The sequence below is a fragment of the Heliangelus exortis genome, chromosome 8 (genome assembly GCF_036169615.1).
Source record: "Heliangelus exortis chromosome 8, bHelExo1.hap1, whole genome shotgun sequence".
NCBI classification, from domain to species: Eukaryota; Metazoa; Chordata; class Aves; order Apodiformes; family Trochilidae; genus Heliangelus; species Heliangelus exortis.
The window spans coordinates 1101008-1120471 of NC_092429.1; the positions used below are offsets into that span (position 1 = coordinate 1101008).

The following is a 19464-nucleotide window of genomic DNA, read 5'->3' on the forward strand; positions in this document are numbered from 1 at the left end:
ATTTTCTCTTTAGTGAAATTGTTTTACTGGAGACTTTCCTAGTTTTTTTCATTTTGCAAGAATGAGTTGTGTGGAGGGAGTGGTTTTCCAATTGCCTCTATGGTTTTGCTCTGAAAACTGACACTGCAAGTGCATGCACACAGTGGCTGTTTGACCTTTATTTAGAAAAATCAAGCTCATATAAACTGCCCAGACTGTTTGGAGGTTTTTTAATGAAAATAATTTTTAGAAACACTTAAACTGGACATATTTATCAGAGGTGTAATTTCCAGCTCCTCAGACACTGTCCTGGGCAAACAAGAAGCTGTTTGCTTGGCACGTGGCCTCTTCAGGTGCAGTCATGGTTGAATTTTCTCCTTTCCCACTGTTTTGATCCCTCTGTTTGCACAGGAAGAGTGCCCAAGGGGATGGGCATTATGAAATGTTTTCATCCTGCAGCCTGGGCTCCCAGGAGTTCCAGAGCAGTAATCTTCCTAATCTCATTAATCTTGGAAAGTGCTCCTCACAGCACCATTGTTTTCAGAAGCAGCTGCTGGTGCCAGAGCTGGGTTTTCACAGCCATCCTCGGGTCCTCTCTGCTCTGCTGCAGATGCAGTTTGATGTCTGCTGTGCAGGGTGTTAATGCCCTGTGTAAAAATACTGCTCTATGTGTGTGAGACTCCAGAAATTATGCATTATCCAGCTTTATGCAGGGGCTGGCACGTGCCCCCATATGGACACAGGAGCAAGGGGAGGAGAGGGGAAGGGATGGACACAGCCATCAGGGGTGATGCTGCTCCCAGGGGCTTACTCCTAACTCCTAACCCTGCTGGGCTTGTTCCAAGGGGCTGGAGCTTCCAGAGACAGGACCCAAATGGGGTGTGTGGGAACCTGGTGGCTGTGAGTGCTGATATCCAACACCAACATCCCCTTGGCTCTTGCTGTCTCTGATACCCTCTGGTTTCCAGGTGCAGAACGGGTGCTGGTGCAGGATGGAGCAGTTTTGATTCTTGCTGCTTTCTTGGCAGGTAGGAGAAGTTTCTCAGTGCCTCTGCCAGGTCACAGCAGTTTCTCCCTGCCCTGGGTGGGTGTGGGAGCAGGCCAGGTCTCCCTGCAGCATGGTGGCCACCAGTGAAGGGCTGAGTGGCCGTGCCAAGCACCCAGCACACTCAGTTTCCCTCCTCCCTGTCCTTGTTGGTTGGTTTTGGTTTTTTCCCTTCATAATCACTTCTGTTTGGGAAGAATTTAGGTCTCAGAAAAACATTCAAAGCTCTTTTTTGTGCAAAGGGTGAGACAAAACCTCCCAGAGCCCAGGGAGGATTTTGGTGGTGAAAGCCTGTTCTGTTCCCAGGGTGGGCTCACTGGCAGGGGGGGATCAGTGTGGGGCTCCCCCCAGCAGGGCTCAGTGCCCCATAAATACCCCGTGCACAGCTCTGGCCAGGGGCTCAGCTGCCAGAGGCTCAGCTCTTTCACCAGGGAGAAGATGTACAGCCAGTGAGTATTCCTGGGGCTCTCCTGGGGCCATCGTGGTACAGGGCTGGCCAGGAGGTGCTGGTGAGGCTGAGGGGGGAGGAACATGGGGGGCTCTGTGTAGGGGTTTCTATGCTGGTCCATCCTGTGCCAGGGTTCTGGGCTGGGGGGACAGGCTCACACCAGAGGATGGCCCATCCTAAGGAGGGGTAGGACAGTGCCTGCACAGCCCACCTCTGTGTGTGGCTGCAGAGGAAATTGGAAATTTGGAACCTACCAAAGAGTTCTCAGCTTCGTGCTCAAGTACACTTTACTTGAAGACAAAAAGGAAAAACATAAAAAGGCTTATCCAAGCCCTGGGAGATACAACTTGGATTTTCATAGAATCACAGACCTTCCTGTTGGAAGTGACCTCAAAGATCACCTGGTCCACCTTTTCTTGGCAAAAGCACTATCTAGACAAGATGGCCCAGCACCTTGCTGCTTCCTGATGTTTCAGGATATCCTGAATTTGTCCCTGGGGTTGGGTCAATATGGGCTGTCCTGTTGGTATTCCCTGTTCTTCCATCTGCTCAGGACAGTTTGGAGCCTTTGCTTCCATGCAGCTGGTGCTTTCCCCTCCTGATTTCTCAAGTTATTTGCAAGCTGTAGATCAGTCCATCTAGAAACAAAACCCCTTCCCTCAGGGAAGGCTCCAAAGGTATCCCAATGCCAGGCTAACCCCACCTCTGCTGTCCCTTTCAGAGTTGAGCATCCTGCTGGAGGATACAAGAAGCTCTTTGAGACAGTGGAGGAGCTGTCCTCTCCAGTGACTGCTCATGTCACAGGTTGGTCTGGGCTCCTGCTGGCTTTTCAAGGGCTGGAGCAGAGGTTGGGAGGTACAGGATGTAACAGGACTGGTGTTTTTTGGGGTAGAGGAGGGACAGATTGGATGGGAGACCTTTAGATATACCTGTACTCCACGTCTCTTGTCTGGTTGGTCTGTAGGTGAAGGAAAAAAGATAATTCAAAGAGCTCATGACTGTTAAAAAAACAAGCTTGATAATTTAAAAAAAAAAACAACAGTTTGCAGTTTTGTTCTTTCTGTTGACACAATCAAAATTTCTTACTCTGATTGGCCACGGGCTGGGCACCTACCACCCAATGCCACATCTCCTGCAGGCAGGATTCCCACCTGGCTACGAGGAAGCCTCCTAAGATGTGGTCCTGGTTTGTTTGAGGTGGGTTCAGAGCCCTTCTATCACCTCTTTGATGGCCAAGCACTTCTCCACAAGTTTGACTTCAAGGAGGGGCACGTTACCTATCACCGAAGGTATGTGGCAATTTGCCAAGGAAAGAAAATTTATTAACAAAGCAACTGAGAGCCCTGGGTCTGGATTCTGCTGCCCAGCACGTGGGAGGTGCCCATTATTCCAAATCCCTGTAGTTACTGGAAGAGCTCTAATGGTGAGATCACTCAAACCAGCTGAAAATAGCAAACTTCTTGTCAGCAGAAACACAACTTTTTGTACAGATTACAAAACACTGCATTTTTAATTGCAAAGCCTGCTGCTTTTTTTTATGGCTACACCTGCAGTGTGCCTCCTCACCCTCCCCAGGTTTATCAGGACTGATGCTTACGTGAGGAACATGACAGAGAAGAGGATTGTGATAACAGAATTTGGCACCTACGCCTACCCAGACCCCTGCAAGAACATCTTTTCCAGGTACCTCGGGCTTGTAGGTGTTGCAGTGATGTCCTGTGGTACTTCCCTAAACCCCCTGACTCCGTGTCCATCTTCTCTGCTCAGGTTTTTCTCCTACTTCAAAGGTGTGGAGGTCACTGATAATGCCCTTGTTAATGTCTACCCCGTGGGTGAAGATTACTACGCCTGTACTGAGACCAACTTCATCACCAAAATTAACCCAGAAACATTAGAGACAATTAAGCAGGTGAGTCTTGGTGCTTCTGAATATGTGGAGGACTAAAACTGAAAGGGAAATGTTTAATAACAGCCTCTTCAACACAGCAAGAGTTGGAGTTGGTCAGGGAGGGGATGCAGAAACAAAGCCGTGCAGAGTTGGTGGCTGCCCATCTCCTGCCAAGAAAACTCCTGACTTCTTGTATCTTCTCCAGGTGGATCTCTGTAAATATGTGTCTGTCAATGGGGCAACAGCTCATCCCCACGTTGAAAATGATGGGACAGTTTACAACATTGGCAATTGCTTTGGAAAAAATTTTTCTCTTGCCTATAACATCATCCGGATTCCTCCACTTCAGGCAGGTCTGTTCATCCCACCTCAGCCAACTGAGAAAACCTTGTCCCATAACTTCTTTCTTTTTTATCCTTCAAATGAGTTTTGTCATCTAGTTACTTTCTAAAAAAATCTTTACATTTTTATTTCCTTTTTTAAAGTAACACGTGACCTTCAAAGCAATTAATATGAACTTCCTTTGTGTTAATGTTCCAAATATGAGTAAATATAGAATTGTATCATCAAATGGTTGAGGGTGGAAGGGACCTTCAAAGCTCATTCAGTCCAAACCCCTGCAGTGAGCAGGGACATCTTCAACTGGATCAGGTTGCTCAGGGCCCCATCCAACCTGACCTGGGATGTTTCCAGGGATGGGGGGGCACCTCCCAGCTCTCTGGGCAGCCTGGGCCAGGGTCTCACCACACTTATGGTAAAAAATGTCTCCCTATTAGCTAGTCTAAATCTTCCCTCTTGCAATTTAAAACTGAAAATTGTGAGTGAACCCCTCCCTAACCCTCTGCCCCTTCCAGACAAGGATGACCCAATCAACAAGTCAGAGGTGGTGGTGCAGTTCCCTTGCAGTGACAGGTTCAAGCCCTCCTACGTTCACAGGTGATGTCTCCTGGGGTGGGTGGCCTCAAAACGTGGCTCAGAATCAGAATGATTTGAATCAGGGAATGATTTGGGTTGGGAGGGACCTCTAAAGCTCACCCAGTCCCAGCCCTGCAGTATCAGGGACACCTCACCCAGATCAGGGTGCTCAGAGCCTCCTCACGCCTCACCTTGAGCATCTCCAGGGATGAGGCCTCAGCTACCAAAATGGCCACTCTGAGGGCCAATGGACAAAGTCCCTTTTCATTTCTGCCAGCCCACAGAGGTGGGGAACATGTTGCAGCACGGCCATTGCTGCTTGTTCTAGGGAAGTGGCACGCAGGGCTTGTCCTTGCACGTAATCAGCAGCTAAAATGAGGGGATTTACCCCAATCAGGATGTTCATGTCCTGTACATCTGAAGTGTCAAGCTGCATTCAGTGCTTACAACAAACCCCTGGGTGAGTTTTGTCCAATCTTGACATGATCCCCATTCCTTTCCAAACAGCTTTGGGCTGACAGCAAACTACATCGTGTTTGTTGAGCAGCCAGTGAAAATCAACCTCCTCAAGTTCCTCTCCTCCTGGAGCCTGTGGGGAGCCAACTACATGGACTGCTTCGAGTCCAACGAAACCATGGGGGTAAGCAGCCAAACTGGTACCAAACTGGGCTGGACTGGGCAGCCAGCACTGGACTTGGGGGTTACATCTTATTGGGTTCACCTTCATTTCTCTGGTGGGTGCTCAGGTCTGGCTTCACGTGGCAGAGAAGAAGAAAGGAAGGCTCCTCAACATCAAGTACCGCACCTCAGCCTTCAACCTCTTCCATCACATCAACACCTATGAAGACAATGGATTTCTGATTGTTGATCTCTGCACCTGGAAGGGGTGAGCCTTGTGGTGCCCACCCCACAGGTGGCCAAGGGTCCCTGTGGCACTGCCCCAACCCTGCCATGAGCTGGTGGGGACAGCAGAGCTCCAGCCCCAGGCATGTGTTGCCCTTCCCTGTGGGAATCACCAGCTCCTTCCAGCCCATCTAAGTACTCACACTTGTAGACCCCACAGGGGTGCAGAGAGCCTGTAGGAAATTCATTTTCCAAGAGAAATTTGACTTTTTTTGTCTTTAACTGGCCTTTGTCTCCAATAATGTTATTGACTGCCCAGGGGCTGAAGCTATTTGGGCTTCTGGGCCATGATGAGGAGGATCTGGTTGAGGTTTGAACACCACTTTTGGCACAGACAGAGAGAACAGTGAGACCCAGCCCTGTGTTGGCCAAGTAGCCTGTTCTTTTAGGGGAAAAATCCAGCATTTGATCCCCTCCAAGCAAAAGACACCTTCAGCTGTGCTCCTCATCTTTCTGCAGGTTTGAGTTTGTTTACAATTACCTCTACTTAGCCAACCTGAGAGCAAACTGGGACGAAGTGAAGCGCCAGGCAGAGAAAGCCCCGCAGCCCGAAGCCCGCAGATACGTCCTGCCCCTCAACATTGACAAGGTACCAGGGTGGCCACCAGTGTGGCCACCAGTGGGGCTTGGGGACAACACTGCTTGCCCTGCTCCCCTCAGGGCACACAGCCCAGCATCGCTGGTGCTCTGCCTCACCCCATTTAATTCAAATTAAAACCTTTTAATAGGAGGGGAACTGAAAGAGCGGATCTTTGGAGGAACTTTTGGGTTTATTTAATTGAATAGCATTATTCTAAACTGGAATTAAACTGGAAGAGGGATGGATATGAGGAAGTGTGAGTGTGGTGCTGAGCCCCTGGGTGCCCAGGTTGCCCCCAGAAGCTGTGGCTGCCCCATCCCTGGCAGTGTTGAAGGTTGGATGGGGCTTGGAGCACCCTGGGCTGGGGGAGGTGTCCCTGACCATGGCAGGGGTGGCACTGGAGGAGCCTTAAGTTTCTTTCCAACCCAAACCAGTCTGGGCTTCTATTTTATTTCCCACATGTTGCAAAAGGTTGTGCCTGTGTTTCTGAGCAGAGGGAAGGTGTGTGAGGTGGATTTTTGTCATGTTGCTTCCCCTCAGGAAGGGGAAGGAGCAGCCATTGCTGAGCATTCCTGCAGCCCCGGGGAGGCTCTGCTGCTCAGCACAGCCTTCACTGCTTAACACAGTTTGCAACAGATCTCTCCAACCAGAAATCTGCTTCTCCTTTTTGCTCTGGGGTGTTTTTCTTGTCCCAGGCTGACACAGGTAAGAACTTGGTCACCCTGCCCTACACGACAGCCACGGCAACGCTGCGCAGCGATGAGACCATCTGGCTGGAGCCAGAGGTCATCTTCTCAGGGCCACGCCATGGTGAGAGCAGGCTCCCAAAGCACCAACACCAGCACCCCCACACTCTGCCCTACACTTATCCTCATGTATTTCTGTTTGGTTTTTATTGTAGCATTTGAATTTCCACAAATCAACTACAAGAAGTACTGTGGGAAACCTTACACCTACACCTACGGGCTGGGGCTGAATCACTTTGTCCCAGACAGGGTAAGTGTCAGTGCTGGGTGAGGCACATCTTAACCAGGAGCTCTTAGTTTAAGGACAAACAAGAATATTTCTGAGATGTGGGTGTATTTTTTTTTTATTTCCCCCTTTAGCTTTGCAAGCTGAATGTCAAAACAAAGGAGACCTGGGTATGGCAGGAGCCAGATTCATATCCATCAGAGCCCATCTTTGTTTCCCATCCAGATGCCCTGGAGGAAGATGATGGTAATTCTGATTTTATTTGTGTTTTATTTTGGTCAATGGCATCCTGATTGGAAAAGTTTGTCTGTGGGAACATGAAGACTGATGGAAAACAAAGGAGGAGAAAAACCTTTAGGCTCAAACAATCTGTTGTTGTCAGTTCCTGGCCTTTTTTCCATCAGGAACTGCAGTATTTAAAGAATTCCAGGTGGTAGAACTTTGTTAGAACTGTATCTCTGTTAACCCAAGCATGTTTCCTGTTCCTAACCCACCCTCCTTGGGTGGGAGTGGAGTGAATCTGGGCTTTGCCACTCCAGGATGTGTGGCTGTGCTCCTGGCAGGCACTGCACAGGTTTCTCCACGTGTCCCCAGCCCTGTACCCACTTGTTCCCCAAACTGCTCATGTCCCATGAGGAGACAGGTGGAGCTGGGACAACTCTGATGAATTTAAGAGCAAACTCTTCACTGGTTTATGGTGAAAGCTTCATCTTTCATAGCTAAAATATTTCCTACTACCTGTTCCCAGGCCAGGAAAGGGCTGTGCAGGGGCTTATATCACATTGAAAAGATTTTAACCTTGTTCTCAAAACCTTTCATTAACTGAAGCAGACTTTGTGCATTTTAGGAACATGTTTAAGTCTCCCTGAGAGTTAAGCCCCTGCAGAAGCCACCTCCAAAAGCTGAGTCACCACCCAGCCCTGTGCTCACCCTTTTGTCACCCTTCCCAGGGCTGGGTCTGAGCCCCGTGGGGTGGCTGTCCCCACGGTCTCCTGCAGCCACTGACCCACAGAGACAGAAATGACCCAGCAGCCCAGGGGCTGGGACAGTCCACACCATGATGCCAGGACTTGCAGGTGTTTATATGGTCACATTAGACCTCAGAAGCAGAATTATAAAGTCATTTATAAAGTAATTCAACTTTTAATATTGAAAAATTAATGGGTGGATTTCCTAGAGGTTCCAGGATGTGATGTTTCTCGTAGGCCCCTGAAATAACTTTTCATAGTTCCCTTTCCAAATAAAAACACTTCTCAAGAGTTTTAAAAAGAAACTTCATAGGAGCTACTGGCCCATCACCCCAAGCTGAGCCCAGCAAGAACGAAGCAGTCTTGAAAAATCAATGAAGAACCCGAGCCTGCTTCCCCGGCCCAGCGAGGAGGGATTTGGGGAGTGCCTCAGGGTGCCCCAGGGAGGGGACAGCACGGGACAATCCTCTTGCTTTTCTCCTCCCAGGGGTTGTGCTGAGCATCGTGATCAGCCCGGGGGCGGGGCCCAAGCCCGCCTACCTCCTGATCCTCAATGCCAAGGACATGAGCGAGGTGGCCAGGGCTGAGGTGGAGATGATCATCCCTGTGACCTTCCACGGGCTCTTCAAGAGAGCGTGACTGCTGTCCCCAGCACCAAGGAAGGGGCAGCCTCCTCCGAGGAGCTCTCCCACCCCCTCACCTCCTTCAGCATCACTTCTCCTTCCTAGGGCTACTTAATCACTTTAATTCTTTGTAACATGTAACATGTAACAGGTACTGTGCCAACACAGCCCTGGGCGGTTCCCAGATGGATGGTGCTCAGAGCTGTCCAGTTACAACAACAGAAGTTGGGGGAGGTTGGGAAGGGAAGGGGATTTTGTTGTTGTTTTTACAGAATTAAACTTTCCTTCTGGGACAAAGTTCAAGTACTTAAATGTCAATATGAAAAACAAACAAACAAACCAACCAATTGTTTGAGCCTGGGATGAATGTGCTGCTTTAGTGTGCTGCAGGCTCTCAGCTTCATCCTTTTCACAAAATACACTTTCAACTAATGTAGTAAGGAGGCTATGGCTCAAAATACAAACTTACTGCTAACAGACTTAAAATCCAGGTTTCTTGTTTGTCTCTGATGCTCTTAACAGTTTTATTGATATTGAAGATATTAGAAAATCAGAATTAGAAAAAGAATTCTAATCAGAATTAGAAAAAGAATTAGAAAATCAGTGCTATTAAAGATTTCTAGTCCATGGTGCTACCTGATGGTTTGAAAGTGGCTGCAGTCACATCCTGATGACAGGATATTGTGAGGGAGGCAGGGCCTGCCGGTACTTCTGCTGTTCTGTGATCTCCAAGCACTGGGCAATTACCTAATGGAAACAAAACACAGGATCAGCAATGAGCCTCTGAAACAAAATTTCATAAAACTGACCAGCTGTGCACTCAGGAATGCAAACAGGGAGTGGGGAGTGCACCCAAGTGACAGTGACTCATTTCAACTCTCACTTATTTTCCTTTCAGGTGTAGTTCCTAGAGAGAGCAACCTCTGGCCTCTAGTGCCAGGAAATACTTCTCAGTGCTCTCCTAGTTCCCATAAACACCACAGAAAATATTTAATATCTATGTATTACCATAAATCTGTGCTGTATTTAGATGGATTAAGTGGTAGGAGGCTCCGTTTGTGGTCTTTTGAGTAAACAAGCTTCAGAAGTTCAAAGAATGTTTTAAGTATTTCTAATAAAGAATGTAGGAAGGAAAAATAGAGGAACACAGCTGGCAGCTGGCAGAAATAATCTAATGGATCTAACTTTCTGTCACTCTGAGTGGATGTCTGCCAGCTAAAAGCTGCTGACTCAGGCTGTGTGAAAACTGCACAGTGGCTGTGAGATCCTTTGGTGATCTGAGGACAAAATGTGCAGTGAGGAACAGGTAAGGAAACCACTCACCTGTCTGGTATTTTGAGGTAGAATGATGCCATCATCCCAGAGTCTGGCAGAGGAGTAGAAGGCACTGCTTTCTTCCTCCAGCCTGGAGAAGACAGAGGATTAAACAAACACAAAAATGTAACAACCACCAGGTCACTGGTGAAAAGGGCAAAGATTTCAATCTCCAGTGAACGTGCAGCACTTCTGGTGAAATTAATTAGAATCCAGCAAACACCTAACTGTATTTCCATCACATTGCACTGCAGCCCAGCCTCCACACTCAGCACCAGCTTTTCAGACACCACAGAATACCCTCATTTTGGGCTCTGGGGCTGTGGGTTTGTGTTATTTTGTCAAACCTTTGTGTTTCCTTCATAAGATCCTATGAGCAGACACAGAAATTTAAGATATTTCTCAATAGATTCAGGTTTTCTTTAGTTGCTTGAGATGTGCTGATCTCTAGGGTGAATAATTTAGCTAATTAAATCCCAGGGTAGGGGGTTAGATTTAATTTAGTCCTTACTTATCTCTCAGATGTTTCAGTTCCCAGTCATCTCCTGTATTTTTGTTGTCTCCAGCCTGTGGGCCTGTGCAGAAATGTCTTGAATCCACAAGAGCAACTCTTGCATTAGGCCACAAGAAAAGAAAGTTTGGACTGAATGATCTGCCACACTACAAAAAAACAAAACAAAACACACAATAAAAATGCACTGAAATAAATCCCAAAAAGACATCTGCAGGGTGACACAGCTGCCTTCAACAATCCCCACTGCTTTCAATATTGCTATTTTATAATTTAATTTCTCCTTCAAGCACTTTCACATTTAATTCTGAGCAAGAAAAGAGCCCAAGTGCACTGACCAGCAGTGAGAACAGGACACAGAGTAGCACCACTAAAGGAGAAGTGCTCCCTGATCACTGAAACCAGAGGGCACGTGCTGAGGAAAAGGCAGGATGGGCTCCAGGCAAGGACATTTTCAGATAATCTGGGTTTTAGAACCTTCTCCAGGTTCTTCAGATGCAGACCCAAGTTTCAGTCATCACATCTCACGATGCATTTCTTACTTTCAGAGTAGTTAAAGTAACAGACTGAGGTGTCTGTAAGAGCAGCCAACTGTGTTTTAAAATGAAGAGCTGTGGGATGGTGTCCCAGTGCAGAGTCTGTCCCCAAGCCCCTCCCTGGTGCCCCTCTCACCATGGCATAGCTGTCAGCCCCAAAGCAGCCCCCGATGACAATGGTGATTTTGGGAACAGCAGCACAGGCCACAGCAGCCATCATGGAGGCCTGGGCTTTCAGCCTCTTGGAGTCAGCCTTTGCCTGGAATGGGAAGATTTTAAAGCTTCTAATTTTTATTTCCAGATCCCCTCAGCTCCCACCAAACTTGTGTTTCTAAAATATTTTATTTCTGTATGCTAATTTCCTCCACGCCAGCAGACCCCTTGTGCACTGTAACTCAGCCAAAGAGTTCCCCTCAGTTTGCAAAACCCTTCAGCTCTGAGCAGCCACAGCCCTCTCAGATACAGGGGAATTATGCCAGGCTTTGTCTCAAGTGCTGGTGACAGCAGGGAGGAACTGGGTGCAGGAACAGTCTCTGCTCAGAGAATCTAATGTGGGGTTTGCTGCAAGGCTCTCTCTGGCTCAGGACAAAACGTCTTCACTTTCCTGGAAGACAAATACCTATTTTCCTCTGGACTGCACTGAGATCAGAAGAATTGGTAGGCTCTGCTTCAATGTTAAAAGCACTACAAATCCCAAGTTTTATTGTTTGCATGCCAGCTGGACAGTACCATTTTAAAGAGGCACAGAGACCTGCTTAAAACCAGAATGGAAGGACCTAAGAACAAGTTAACTGAAATCCTCTCCATTTAAACCATTGAGAGTGTTGTAAATAAAAAATACTTCCCTAACAATTCATAATTTCCAAAATGTAATCTTAAACAAAGCAAGAACTAGGTAACACCTGAGCTAAGGATGCTGCAGTAGAACTGCCCTACCTTTGAGATGCTTGTTGGCTCTGCTGCAGGTGGAGCAGTATTTTGGAAGAAGAGGATGGGGATGCTGCGCTGGCTGCAGAGCTGCACGAAGTGGCTGCCCTTGAGAGAGGCATCCTGAGAGAGCTCCCCATTGCTGGCCACAACCCCCACCAGGTACCTGCAGAACAGAGACACCCACATCTCCCCTTCTGAGCCCAGCAACTGCCAAACTCTGATGTTCTGGTGGTTTTCTGAAGGATGGAAACCAAATATCTGCACAGTCTGGATCACAGAGTGCTATTGTACAGGTATCATGAGATGATGAGATATTCTGAGGGATGAGAGCTTGCAGCTCAGTTTGGAATATTTTTCAAGATGCTGTTTCTGATTTCTCAAGGAATCTGCTGAGACTTCAATATTCAAACTGTTAGTAATATTTGAGAACAAAAAAAAATCATTTCCCAGAGGCATGAGAACCATTTGGTTTGTCATCACTCTGCTGCTCTTGGCCTGAGCCCTGAGGAGCTCAGATCAGGTTTTGTAGGAGTATTTCATGACTGATTTGTGACTGGCTCAGAACTTCACAAAGACATTTATTTATTATTGGGATCCTGCAAGACCTGATGATGACAGGAAAGCTACTCAGACAACTATGTCCATACATTTTCTTACCCTTCCACATGGCCAAATCCTGTTACTAATGTTGTGCCATAATTAGCTTTGAATTCCTGGAACCTGCTGCCATCCACCAGACGGCTCAGAATCTGCAAAGAAATAGCCAGGGTTTACTACAGAAATTTCAGTGAAAGCAGGAGAGTTCTGCTGAAATACAGGTTCTGTTCAGATAGCAGAGGGACCTGCACAGTGCAAGATGTCAGCTTAAATGAACACAGAGGCCCCTTTAGGTCTTACACGCTGCTGAATACTCACTATTTACTATTTATCAATTTTGTGCTTATGTTTTATTACCAACCAGGTAATCTGAGCCAACGTTCAGCTCCAAAATCACTTCAGTGTTACAGAGCACAGTTGTTCAGATGCATCAAAGTGTTGTAAAACCCTCAGTTACAGTTTATGTGCACAGAAAACAGCAGCAGATTGCTCCTGCTTGTTACACAGTTTAAAAGCAGCCTGCACAGCTACACTTCTTCTGCAGTAGATCCCCTGAACTGCAGGAATTCACCCCTTGGAAAAGATTCTGGATTCCCATCCTCAGAGACTAAATCTCTTCTAGAAGAACACAATGAAAAGAGCATGGGCAGCTCAGTGTGTCTCTGCTGATGTACCAGCAGCTGGCCCAGCCTCAAATAAGTTTAATTTCAGCTGTGTTGTCTTTTCAGTCAGTATTTTCTTTAGGCCCTGAAGTTACAAGATCCAGACATGATTATCTGGGAGGGGGGAAAGGCAGAGGGAGGGGAAAACAGGACAGTCTCAAGGGAGCCAACACAGTATAAGACATACTGACATAACAGCATCTCCAACAGATGGGAATCAGCTGGCACAGTCTGTTATTATCTTCTCTCTAGCAGGTTTGCAGCTTAAATATTGTCTATAATTGTACAGAATTATTGCCATCCTGCTTTGTTCCAGACTCAAGACAGTTTGCCAGACTGCTGAGGGAATAACACAGAGTATCTTGGGTATTTCAGGAGAGAGAACAGCCTGTTGCCTCTTCATCTGGAGCTACCAGACAGAGCAGGCTGGAAAGAGGCAGAAATACACTTCCTGTCACCATACCAGCTTCACAGGGAGAGTGCACCTATAATCCCGTGGTGCCAGTCCCAGGAGCTCATCCTGGCTGAACAGAGGGCTCTCAAAGTCCCTGAGCTCCTCAGGCAGGGGATCATAGTTTAATGTTGAGATGATGTTCCGGACACACTTGTAGGCCTCCTTTTCTGAGGGTGCAAAATGGTCAGTACAGCCACTGACTCTAGGAGAGAGCACAACGTTGATGAGTGTGCAGTTCAGCAAGTCTGAATTCTGAGAGAAAATCCAAACTCAAGGAAAAAAATGTTAATCTGTACTCTGACTCTCTAGACTCCTCGGGAATGCTGTGGGATTTGTGTTCTTGCACAAAGCAGCTGGGAGCAGTAATTCAGCTGGAATATCTGTGCAATCCAGCCCCAAAATAAGCTGATGGTAAGGAGTTCTTCCCTCTGACCTTTGTGTTTACAGACATTAAAACCAGACCTCTGAACTGATTTTCAAATGTTGTTGCAAGCAACATAATGAAGGGAAACAAGCTTTAAAATAACTCATGACATGACTGTCACCCCAGTGCCACTCTTCTCCTGTATCCCTGTGTCCACACCAGCTTCCTGTCACTGTGGAAGGGGAAAGTGCCCGTGGGATGTCATAAAGCTGAAATTACTGCCATGTTACTTTTTCATTTCAGAGAGTTAGATCTAGCCCAGAGATACTTCCATGCCACCAAACTTTAGACTAATTAATTTACCATTTCTACCAGGTCTGTTCCTGCAAGTTTTCCAGACCCTGAGGACCATATTGTACCCTGTCACTGGAGCAGCTTCAGTCACATTATGAAAAAATGACAGTTTCTTTAAAGCTAAGCATGTGGAATTCTCCCCTATTTTTAAGACTTGTTGCACATACTCAGAGTGAAGTTTAGCTCCTCCTAGTTCCTCGGCAGAGACCCGTTCTCCTGTAGCAGCTTGTACCAGAGGTGGGCCCGCCAGGAACAGTGTCCCGATTTTATCTACTATCAGAGTTTCTTCTGCCATCACTGGCAAATAGGCACTTCCAGCCACGCAGGAGCCGCACACCACTGCCACCTGAAGGGCACAGAGAACAAAACAACCCCGGAGTCACCGGAGGGGAGGGTGGAAAGGCAAAGTCACCACGATTATTTATGCTCAAGAGACTAAATCACAGCTTGGGAAACACCAGCATGAAAAACAAAGCTGCTTTGGAGAGAGTTGAGTGTTTACTCTGAAACAACCGAGAGATCCGATGCTTTCTCATCACCATCAGTCACTAAACACTTTGAGTATCCTCCAGGCTCCAGAACTCTGTTACTATTTGCACCTCCCTTTCCCACATATAGGAAAGGAGAGCTTTAGAAATCTCTTTGCGTGCTTGGGAGTTCTTCCTAGAATCTTTTTTTTTTTTTTTTTTCAGAAGAAAACTTTCTTCCCAACTCTCCTTCTCCTCCCAGGCTGCACCTCCTTGTGCTGCAGGTGACACCATACCTGAGGGATGCCCATGGCAGATATGAGTGCTTGGTTGTAGAGTGTCCTGCCACCATGCAGCTTGTCAGGAAACAGCTCTGACTATGTGACAGAGAGAAAACAAAGTGAGTTTCAATATTAATTACAAAAGCCCAGGCTCTTTGCTCCACTCAATCACAAACTCATGGTGACTGACTCTGTCTAACACTAACATTTCAAGCATTTGCTATGGTGTTTAATCCCCTTATACCTTGTGCAATGCTGCAAAATACCCACGTGCTCCAAAAGCAGAGGTTGCTTTTGTATTTTTTTGTGGAAAACAATTTATTCTACAGAAACTGAGAGAGTGAGCAGGGAGAAGGGGAAGCTCGTGTTCATGTTTTATCTGTGAAATGACTTCAGGGCACTTACTTAGCTTTCTGTACAATTCCTCAAGTGACATAAAAACTTTCCCATGTGTTTGCTTTCAGTCTGGAGAGGGAACAGCTGTAGTCTCTGGGATAACATGACCTCTCCACATTGGAAAGCAACCTCTACATGTTCTCCTTTTACAGCAAGAATTTCAAAGAACTACACTTTTAAAGGCCATGGAGGTTACTGCATTACTGTCATGAACTTTAGAATAAAACAGAGAGCAGTTTTATAGATTCTGCAGTTCAGAACAGCAACCACAAAGTACCAATTTATTAAAGACACTGAAGCATTTCAGCACACCTGTGTTTGCTCAGCACTTTGTGTCACCCCCCTGGTACTCAAGTTTCTAAACTTTGATTAGATGTGAGGTGCAAGCTCAGCCAAAGTCATCACCACTGTGACAAACCTTCAAACCACCTTCTGCATGCTGCTTGGTGGACAAAACTCAATTTAAGTCCAGCAGGCAATGCAAGTCAGCCAGGCAAGAAAACCCAATGTCAGCCTGAGGTTTACTGCTAAAAATTAGTATGGTTAAGACAAACACAGGGATTTCTCCTCTGAAGTGGTTCTGATACTACCTGCAGTGGTAGGAATGCTCCCCCACTGTCAACCAGGAAGACAGACAGCAGTCTGTTCTGCAGGGCTATCTCTTGAGCTCTTAATTGTTTCTTCAGTCCAATGGGATAAAAAGTTCCTCCTTTCACAGTTGCATCATTTGCCATGAAGACACACCAGACCCCACAGATTTTGCCAGCTCCTGCAAGAGGCATCACAGACACTCATCAAGACTCCCTAATATACCACACCTCTGATTTCCCAGCAGAAACTGCAGAAGAATAATACAGCAGAAGCTGAACTCTTTCATGCTGCTAATAGACAAGGATGATCATAGAAGCCCAGACTGGTTTGGGCTGGAAAATACCTTAAGGCTCAACCAACGCTCCCCCTGCCATGGTCAGGGACACCTCCCCCAGCCCAGGGTGCTCCAAGCCCCATCCAACCTTCAACACTGCCAGGGATGGGGCAGCCACAGCCTCTGGGGGCAACCTGGGCACCCAGGGGCTCAGCACCCTCACAGCACAGAATTTCTCCCTCCCATCTCCTCTCCATCTCCCCTCTTGCAGCTGGAAACCCTTCCCCCTCATCCCATCCCTCCAGGCCCTTGTCCAAACTCTCTCCCCACCTTTCCTGGAGCCCCTTAGAGCACTGGAAGGTGCTCTAAGGTCTCCCTGCAGCCTTTGCTTTCTCTTAAGAAAAGATTTTAAGATATTTTAGTATTTAAGATACTAAATTAGTATTAGTATACTAAATTAGATTAGTATCTTAAGACACTAAAATATTCCAGAAAGCTGTTTTCATGCACCCTTCTTCCTTACACCTCAGCTCCAGAGAGCAGGGCTGGTTACCTGGCAAGGTCTGCAGCAGGTGGGGACACCTACAAACAGTTCCTCAGCACTGCACCCAAACAGCATCTCCCAGATCACATGGAGGCCCATGTTGGTTCACAACCTCCTTCCTTGGGCACCACGGCTCCACCCTTTCCCACCTTCAGATCCCACCCAAACCCTATGGAAAGATCCGAGGGATGAAAATGAGCCCATCTCCCACGAGCTCTGCCAGGCATTACCAGTGAGGTAGCCAGCAGCAGGGACATCACCATAGGGCAGGTTGAGGCCAGCCAGGGGGGAGAACTCAAGAAAAGGCCCCTCATCCAGGAGCATCCTCAGGCGCTGCCGCACAAACAGCTTCTTGTTCCTCTGGGTGTGACGCAGCAGGGAGTGTTCTCCCCCTCCTTTTCTGACTGTCTCCAGCAGCTCTGAATACCTGAGGTGAAAAAAAAAAAACCCACAAACCAACAAAGTTTTAACTAATGAAAAAACACCTTGACTTACAAGTTATCTTTCAGGGACTGAACACATTACTCCGAGGCACTGCACAGTTTTCATATATATGAGACGAGAATGGAAATTAATTTGCCTTTTTTTTTTTTTTGGCTATTGTTTCTTACAAAGCATACTAAAAATCAAAGGTAGGTCATTTATAGCAAGAATTTTACTTTCATTATTCAAAAATTGCCTCCCCCCCCCCAAAAAAAGAGTGAAATACTGCAACTATTCTATCTTTATTATATATTCCAAGCTAGTAAACATTATTAAATGTATATCCTCCCTTGGGTGTTGCCCTTACACACCAAGCACTCAGTATTGCACAGGATCTGGTCATATTACATCTCTGTCAGCAACCCCTTGAGGGGGGTTCTGACAGGGCTGGCTTGGAGAGTCTCTGCCCTACAGCCTGAGCCTACAACCAGGCAGCTATTGATAAGGCAACCAGAATGTGCTCGTCCTGATTCAGCCTGGACATTCACCTCCTTGTTCCAACTGCTCCAGGGGAGAATCCAGCCAGAGGTTTCCTCCCTCAGCTCCCCTCAACACGTTTATCTGACAAAAATCAGCAACTGGTGAGCAGAAGGAATCACTAAATCTAGAAGAAATGCACATTCTACAGCACTGGGAATGTATGTTAGAAATATCAAATACTGCAGGGTCTCTGCAGCCATCAAGAAGTTATTATCAATGTTATTGTCAGGACAGGATCAAATAGAGATGAAGATCTGAATAAACTGGAAACAAATGTGGTGTCTCATGTAATTTTGGTCTTAAATAAGCCAAGTTTTTCATTTATTTCAACTATTTTTTTTTCACCAAGATTCATCACCTATAATTAAAACAACTGTATGATGTGCACCACTCTGCACATAACTCTGTTATCTTACTGTGGCTTCCTGCAGACTCCAGGGACTGAAAAACCTCAGGGGAAAAAAGCTAAGGATTTTTAATAACATGGTAAATGTCACCACAGGAGGGCACAGTGTGTTAGCTCTGCTTCCAGCTCATGTACCATTCCCCTGAACAAAGGCCTTGGAATTCTTGCCACCTGATCTTTAAGGACAGACACACAAAATACATTTTCCTGCCTTTATCAGTGAATCACAATTAACTGCAGTAACTGTCACCCACTCTGTCAGGAGGGCTCTGGAAATGTGTGATTCACCATTTATGTCTTTGCATTCAAAATCAAACATGGAACAAATGAAGGTCTAGGAAAAAAATCCTTCTTGGCAATTTATGCAAAGCAATGTCACATGGCACAGTTTTAAATACAATCTGAACCTGACTGAGGCATTTCACAGAATCCCAGAATCATTTGGGTTGGAAAGGACCTCTGAGATCTTCAAGTCCAACCCCTGATCCACTCCCCCCATGGTTCCCAGACCATGGCACTGAGTGCCACATCTTCTTAAAAACCTCCAGGGATGCAGAATCCATCCCCTCCCTGAGCAGCCCATTCCAATGCCTGATCACCCTCTCTGGAAAGAATTTCTTCCCAATATCCAACCCTGGCAGAGCTGAAGCCCATGGCCTCTTGTCTGACTGATGGAGAAGAGCCCAACCCCCCCCTGGCTCCAACCTCCTTTCAGGGAGTTGTAGAGAGTGATGAGGTCTCCCCTGAGCCTCCTCTTCTCCAGCCTCAACACCCCCAGCTCCCTCAGCCCTTCCTCACAGGAATTCTGCTGGATCCCTTCACAGGGATCCTCCTTGCTCTTCTCTGGACCTGCTCCAGCACCTCAATCTCCTTCCTGAGCTGAGGGGCCCAGAACTGGACACAGAACTCAAGCTGTGGCCTCACCAGAGCTGAGTTCTCAACAGCTTTTGGGGTCTGAAATTTGTTAAGTGCTGATCCTTGCAAAATTCACCCTGCCTGAGGAAAAAGCAGCGCACAGACATGTTCAGGCTCCAAAACAGTGAAACCACCCTAAAGTTTCTTCAAAGTTTTTCCATCTCTGGACTTTTCGACTCATTTTTATGTTAAAAAAAAAAAAAAAAAAAAAAGCCTAAAACGTGCCCATAAATAATTTCAACATCACCTGGCAAAGAGCAGCGTTTCGTTACCTGGTACCAACATCCTGACTGTTCCTCACATTCTCCTCAAACACTGCTCGGTACACAGCCGGGATGCATCCATCCAGCACGGGGAAAGATCGGACACTCCGCCTGGATCTCGCTCGGTGACTGAGGCTGCGTGTCCTGCCCTGTCCCTGCGGGCTGCGTGCGGGTTGCTGGCCGTGACACCAGCCCCGGTACCTTCCCTCCAGCCAGGGGCTGAAAGTTTGTAACCTGCGGAGAGGCAGAGCCGAGGGGCTGAGGCGCAGTCTGCCAAGGGAGCTCCGGGTCGCCGTGTTCCCCATGGCCCTGAGGGCGGGA

General features: G+C 47.1%; 2 protein-coding genes across 2 annotated transcripts; one reads left to right on the forward strand and one right to left on the reverse strand.

The window, feature by feature from the left end:
- Positions 1-1298: 1298 nt before the first annotated feature.
- On the forward strand, positions 1299-8807 carry RPE65 (retinoid isomerohydrolase RPE65). Its single transcript, XM_071749864.1, has 14 exons — positions 1299-1473; positions 2194-2276; positions 2611-2761; positions 3048-3155; positions 3240-3381; positions 3566-3713; positions 4215-4296; positions 4783-4915; positions 5022-5161; positions 5638-5767; positions 6454-6568; positions 6660-6754; positions 6865-6976; positions 8186-8807. The coding sequence occupies exons 1-14, from the start codon at positions 1463-1465 to the stop codon at positions 8335-8337; spliced, it is 1602 nt and encodes a 533-aa protein (XP_071605965.1). The 5' UTR covers positions 1299-1462; the 3' UTR covers positions 8338-8807.
- Positions 8808-8914: 107 nt separating this feature from the next.
- On the reverse strand, positions 8915-19448 carry LOC139798810 (methylcrotonoyl-CoA carboxylase beta chain, mitochondrial-like). Its single transcript, XM_071749865.1, has 12 exons — positions 19153-19448; positions 16827-17023; positions 15778-15956; positions 14807-14887; positions 14211-14389; positions 13335-13527; positions 12270-12361; positions 11619-11775; positions 10819-10941; positions 10147-10295; positions 9645-9726; positions 8915-9068 (listed from the first exon to the last, which is right to left on the reverse strand). The coding sequence occupies exons 1-12, from the start codon at positions 19446-19448 to the stop codon at positions 8982-8984; spliced, it is 1815 nt and encodes a 604-aa protein (XP_071605966.1). The 3' UTR covers positions 8915-8981.
- Positions 19449-19464: the final 16 nt, after the last annotated feature.

Coding starts and splice junctions, on each gene's coding strand:
- RPE65 (XM_071749864.1), top strand. Junction 6,755..6,864: donor ATCACTTTGTCCCAGACAGG/GTAAGTGTCAGT, acceptor TTCCCCCTTTAG/CTTTGCAAGCTGAATGTCAA. Junction 6,977..8,185: donor TGCCCTGGAGGAAGATGATG/GTAATTCTGATT, acceptor TTCTCCTCCCAG/GGGTTGTGCTGAGCATCGTG.
- LOC139798810 (XM_071749865.1), bottom strand. CDS start 19,448: ATGGGGAACACGGCGACCCGGAGCTCCCTTGGCAGACTGCGCCTCAGC. Junction 10,942..11,618: donor AGCCAACAAGCATCTCAAAG/GTAGGGCAGTTC, acceptor TTCCCATTCCAG/GCAAAGGCTGACTCCAAGAG. Junction 9,727..10,146: donor CTGAAACATCTGAGAGATAA/GTAAGGACTAAA, acceptor TGTCTTCTCCAG/GCTGGAGGAAGAAAGCAGTG.